The sequence below is a fragment of the Lactuca serriola genome, chromosome 8 (genome assembly GCF_051521515.1).
Source record: "Lactuca serriola cultivar US96UC23 chromosome 8, Lser_US96UC23_V15, whole genome shotgun sequence".
Classification (NCBI taxonomy): Eukaryota; Viridiplantae; Streptophyta; class Magnoliopsida; order Asterales; family Asteraceae; genus Lactuca; species Lactuca serriola.
Genome location: NC_136415.1, coordinates 135,028,372 through 135,034,540, shown reverse-complemented (window position 1 = coordinate 135,034,540; position 6,169 = coordinate 135,028,372). Strand labels below are relative to the sequence as shown.

Sequence of the window (6,169 nt, the reverse complement as noted above, 5' to 3'; positions counted from 1 at the left end):
AATGTTAACAAGTTGGGAATGGAAAATTTGATGTATGATCCCCATGTTATAATTTCAAATATGGCCATAAACATACATGTGCCATGCACATGATAACTGGATACCAAGCAATTCAGGCTAGAAAACTCAACAAGTTTAGGGACGAATTTGTCACAATGAAATATAAAGGGGGTGTTTGGCTTTACATCAATAGTTAAAGTGGGCGAAATGTAAGCATTTCTGCAAATATTATTATTTAATTTCTTTGGGTTCATCTCCTTCGCTTCTTCTGCGGATTTGGCTGTTATATACCAACACCATTAATCCTTTCTATCTTCTCTTTGTAATTTCAACGAATATGTTCTTGCATTGCTGATCTGAATTCTGAGTTTCTCTAACTTTTTCTTCGAGATCTTGGGGTTATCGTTGATGGTGAGTTGGCTCTCTATTCAATTCGCATTTTCCCCAATTTTCGATCCAGTTCTTACAAGAAGTGATTAGAGGTTAAATTCTCATTTGCATTCTATTATATAAAAAAATTAGTGCTAATTAATTTTGGTTTGAGCCTCTCAATCGACTTTTTTCTTGTTGGTTTTGTGAATGTTCAATTTTGTTTTTCCTCCAAAAATTTTGGTGAAACTATCATGTTCATAGTATGCGATTAATATTTTAGTTTTTACTTGTAGATATTTCTCTCTGTGTGAAACTAATTGTATGAAATAGTTTTAGCTATCAGATATTATTCTCGAATGAACAGTTTGTTGTGTATTTGAATTTCTTGGCAATTACTTCACGACTACTCAAGTTTTTTATGTTATCTTTTCAAATTGGGGATTCCCTATAAATTTCCACGTTCCAAATCAAATTCTCTCACAGTTTTCTGTTTTGTGATTTTGCAGATAGGAAGCGTATGAACAAAACGTAGATCATACTGATTGACATGAACGAACCTTTTCAAGTCTGTCGAATCAATTACTCTACTGAAACTAGATCAGAATTATACAAATTGTAGATAAAAGCAGCGACTTTTAGATGATAACAGTTGGTTGCAGCTTGTAGAGGCTGCATCTAAGCATGTTGATTGCTTTCGAGTTGATGCTTAATCATCCTAACAGTAAAAAATGGGGTTTCTACGACACTTTTCATAGTTTTTTACACCTAATAACTAATGGTAGTCTACAAGCAACCGAAGAACACTGTTTTAACAGTGTAGAAGCCTCTTTTTGGACCTCGGAAGTCCATTGACAAATTCATCAATTACTTGCTTCAGTGTCAATAATGGAAAGGTAAATCACTTTATATTTTCATTGTTGACGCTTTCATTCCTCTGGTTTTCTTTTTTGATTTTTTTTGTGATGAATAATTGTTTTCAGATATAAAAGTGTAGAAGAGATTGGAGATGGAACTTGTGGAACTGTATATAAAGCCATCAACCTTGAGACATCTGAAATTGTTAGTTCTTTCAATCACTACAAAAAGATAATTTTTTAACAAAAAAACTCCATATTAATTTACAATTTGTCATATATATATATCACAGGTTGCAGTCAAGAAGATGAAGAGAAAGTATTATGTTTGGGAAGAATGTATGAATTTACGCGAAGTTAAGGTATTTCATGCTTCCTTTTCATCAAATCTTCTGTTTTCACAAATTATATAAAATATAAATTGTTAATAACTTTCTTGTTTTGAATACACAGTCCCTCCGGAAACTGAATCATCCGAACATCATAAAGCTGAAGGAGATTGTGAGAGAGAATAACGAGCTATTCTTCATATTTGAATACATGGTATACTTATATATTCATAGTTCATGACTTCATATGGATTATTAATCTATTAAGATGATTATAAATATTTTTTTGTAATGTTTTTATTTAGGAACATAATTTGTACGACATAATGAGGGAACGCGAAAGGCCATTCACAGAGGAAGAGGTTAGGGGTTTGATGACTCAACTTCTTCAAGGACTTGTACATATGCATAGAAGTGAATATTTTCATCGGGACCTAAAACCTGGTATACAATTTACACATGGGATTTTTTTTTTTTTTTTTTTTTTTTATCTCTTTCAGATTGTTAATTATAATATAATAATTTGTTAATTTTTTTCATTTATTAGAGAATTTATTGGTGACAAACAATACTATAAAGATTGCTGATTTTGGCCTGGCTAGAGAAGTGTCATCTGAACCTCCTTTTACTGATTATGTTTCTACTCGCTGGTGAATACTTAATTTTTATTTTTAATTTTTTCTTAGGAAGTTTTTTTTTTTTTTTTTTTAATAATATTTTGTTATGTGAGCAAGGTATCGAGCACCAGAAGTCCTGTTGCAATCTTCTTCATACACTCCTGCCATAGGTAGTATTATGTCATTCTTTAATATAACTTTTTTCAACAATGTTATTTTTTATATTTTGTGGGTCCCATCCCATCCATGATTTCTCCATAATTAAGATTAAGTGGGATTGGTTTGTAGATATGTGGGCAGTTGGTGCAATACTTGCTGAACTTTTCACTTTGTGCCCGTTGTTTCCTGGGGAAAGGTTGCTTTTCATATGAACTTTTCACTTTTTTTTTTCTTTTAAGAAACTTTTTATTATATGTACACAATGTTTTTTTCCCTTTTTCTGAAGATAAGGTTATTAAAAGATGATGAGAGATATTTGTTTTTATGATTGGACAGTGAAATAGATCAGTTGTACAAGATATGCTGTGTTCTTGGCACACCTGATTGGACCCTTTTTCCGGAAGCAAGGAATGTTGCAAGGTTAATGAATATCAGTTATTCAATGGTGAGTCTGGTTTTGAATATTTTTGTAACTGTGGATAAGGAGGAGGGTATTTACGTCTTTTCCCTTTGTAGATTATGCCTGCAAATCTTGCTGACCTTATCCCAAATGCAAGCTCCGAAGCTATTAATTTGATCAAGGTAAGTAGAATTTTGAAGTTTTTTTTTTTTCTTTGATGAGGATAAGAAGAGGGCATTTATGTCTTTTGCACAAACGAGAGATGAAGAACTGAGTCTTGTCCTGTTTTTGATTTTGTTATTTTTGTGATGTAGCAATTGTGCTCGTGGGACCCACTAAGGAGGCCGACAGCAGAGCAGTGCTTACAACATCCGTTTTTCTATGTAATGCTTTTTTGTTCATATTATTCGTAAAAATCTTTGTTCTTTTAGACTCTATTGGTTTTACCATGTGACATAATTTTCTATAGGCTAACACGTGGGTCCCGCGTCCACTTGGCGATCCACATCAGCTGAAGACGGACAACACAGGTGTGTATTTTTTGAAACATATTAATGAAAGGCATTAATTATTGTAATATGAATGATGATGGTAAATATGTAATGATGATTGTACAGGATCACAACCAAATCTTGAATTAAATCTGTGGGATTTCAGCCGTAAAAGTACAGCAGAGGATTGTTTTCTAGGTTTGACCCTGGCAGTCAACCCTAGTGTTTCCAATATCGGTAACAAACTTTACCCTTTTTCCAATATTTATGAATTTCACAAGTTCCCTTGAAATTGTTTTATTTTTTTTATTTATTTTTTTTACACAGAAATGGTCCACAAGACTCGAAGCACAAAACAAGTGAGTTCTTATAGTTTATTACTAGTATGATGATTAAATGATTAGTATGTTGTAAGATTTTTGAAACACAATCTACTTTTTCTTTTCCTTCTAAATTTTGTTCCTTTTTTATTTTTGCAGGATCTTCTGTTCTGCTCAGATTATGAGGATGAATCACAATATGCTGGTACGTTTTTATTTCATAACAACTCAATCTATATTATATAATCTGAAATAAGAAAATAACAATGGCTGCTCTTTTTTGTTTTTTTTTAATACAGTTTTTTGGTCTCTTTTCCCCCCTGATCACCCACCAGTGGAATCTTCCTTGTCATTAGCATTCAGGTTTCTTCCTTGAAAAGATGGAAACTCTTTTTTTGTTGGTAATTATATAAAGTTTTTTATGATATGTTTTTATTTTTAATTTTTTTCACAGCAGTGGAATTCCTCACTCTACAATGGGAATGGGAGGTGGTGAATCTGGTGGATTCAGAATGGCATCGCTGCAGCCTAATTTCTTGACCATGTCCTCTCATTTCCAGCAGCACCAGGGTCACTGTCGTTGACTTTGTCTTGTCTTATTAAGACGTTTCTGTAGCATTTTTGTTTTTGTTTTTGTTTATAACCAACCAGTGAACATATATACAGTCGGACCATAAAACCACACATTGATTTGTCCCCAACTTACGGAATTGCTTTTTTTTTTTTTTTTTTTTTCAAAATATATGTATATAATTCCCACCAACTCAACAATGAATAGTGCATCCTGCAAATACAAAATAAATAAATACTAGTAACACTTCATACAAACATAATTAATAACTTATCCGAAGTACATGTTATCTCAAAATTGACTCAGTTGTGTCCTAAAATCATGAGGTGCGTTTGAACTATTTGGAACTCGGTTTTAAGTATGCAACTTATTTCTAATACTTTATAGCGATTAGATTAGGATTATATGAAAAAAAAACCTATCTTAGGGGGTGTTTGGATAGGGAAAAAATAAGCTGTTTATTGCTTAATCCCACTGTAATAAACAAATTTAAGTGTTTGGATAAGAGTCTTTAAAAATCAGTTTATTGTGATACGAATAAACAAAATAAGCTGATTTTAATAAACAAGAAGGGGAATGCTTATTGCTTATTAGTCATTTTACTCATATAAACTGTTTTGTTTGCCAAACACTTAAAATGTTTATTGCTTATTGCTTATTCCCACCGCAATAAGCTAATCCAAACACATTTTTAAAAAAATGCTTATTCCCACCGCAATAAGCAAATAAACAATAAACTAATAAGCTAAAAACTATTTATCCAAACACCCCCTTATATTCTCTACTTTTTCGATAGATCTTCTTTAAGGATATAGCCAAACTATTCTCTCTAATTTTTTAAATTTAAATCATTAAACTTCCAATAACGCTTTATAAATTCAGATCTAATATGTATATATACTTATATAGCATCGTGTTGAGATGACTTATTTTAAAGGATTGTATATATATCTAATAAATGTCAAAATATCATATTTGTTGGTCTAATTTAAAATATCATATTTACTTTCTTAAAAAATCAAAATATCAAATTCATCCAAATCATCTTTTTAACACTTTTAATCATTTTTTATATTTTAAAATCATTATTATTATTAAAAAAAATCTAAATGGACCAAAATTGTCCTAGCCTTCTAACATGTATATAGGATGGTGTTTGGGACTACTTATTTCAAAATCGACATAAACCGTCTTCTCAATATAATAATAAGAGTATTGAACTTAGCAATTTTGTAATAATTTATTTATGTATTATATTTTATACATGTGTCATCGTAGCAATAAGGGTTAATATATATTTTCTAGAAGTATATAAATATGCCGGTGAACAAATTGAATTGAGACATGTTATAATCCTAGTTCTGAGATGGATTATATATATATATATATATATATATATATATATATATATATATATATATATATATATATATATATATATATATATATATATATATATTGATGGATACTTTGATTAAATTTTAGAAATATAGTAAATTACAATTAGACCACATAGCCATTTTATATAACTCGGCTTATAAGAGGATCTGATGTGCAAGGGTGACGTAGAGGAGCTTTTATATAACTGGTCTCATAAGAGGATCTAATGTGCAAGGATGACGTCGAGGAGCGACATGTTTCTTGTGAGGATTTTAGATTTAGTGTGGATTGTTGAGTTGATATAGAAGTGAGAACATAGTTATTTCCTAAGCATGCATTCCTATACAACTAATTATGCGTGCTATGTTGATATTGTTGATATTGCATGTCATTGATTGTGTTTGATGTATTTGCCGTTATATTATCTAGTTGCAATGTTAGGTTGTTCTTTATTGTATATTAATGTTATTGATGTTGCATGTTGTTATTGCCATGCTTAGTATTAGTTGTGCATTTAGTTATCTTATATTGGGAATGTATGAGATTTCGTTGTGAGTGATCATGACCAATTAGGTGTTTTTATTATTAGGGATGAACAATTTGTATTAAATCCCGATTTCGTATCAGAACCGGTACCGAATTAAAAATATAGGATGATACTCGGTACTCTAAAATC

At 30.8% G+C, this 6,169-nt stretch overlaps 1 protein-coding gene across 3 annotated transcripts; it reads left to right on the top strand.

Annotated features, from left to right (window-relative positions):
* The first annotated feature begins 257 nt into the window (after positions 1-257).
* Positions 258-4,243, top strand: MHK (Protein kinase superfamily protein). 3 transcript variants are annotated; one of them, XM_079013703.1, is made up of 18 exons: positions 258-411; positions 879-1,265; positions 1,353-1,431; positions 1,520-1,588; positions 1,680-1,769; positions 1,861-1,999; positions 2,103-2,205; positions 2,290-2,342; positions 2,461-2,527; positions 2,668-2,776; positions 2,848-2,913; positions 3,046-3,114; positions 3,201-3,261; positions 3,349-3,459; positions 3,550-3,581; positions 3,702-3,747; positions 3,842-3,905; positions 3,997-4,243. In XM_079013703.1, exons 2-18 carry the CDS (start codon positions 1,258-1,260, stop codon positions 4,124-4,126), a joined length of 1,296 nt encoding a protein of 431 aa, XP_078869829.1. In that variant the 5' UTR covers positions 258-411; positions 879-1,257; the 3' UTR covers positions 4,127-4,243. The 3 variants fall into 3 exon arrangements, with proteins under 3 accessions (XP_078869829.1, XP_078869830.1, XP_078869828.1); XM_079013704.1 differs by having other exon boundaries at positions 267-482; positions 4,000-4,243; XM_079013702.1 differs by having other exon boundaries at positions 267-482.
* Positions 4,244-6,169: the final 1,926 nt, after the last annotated feature.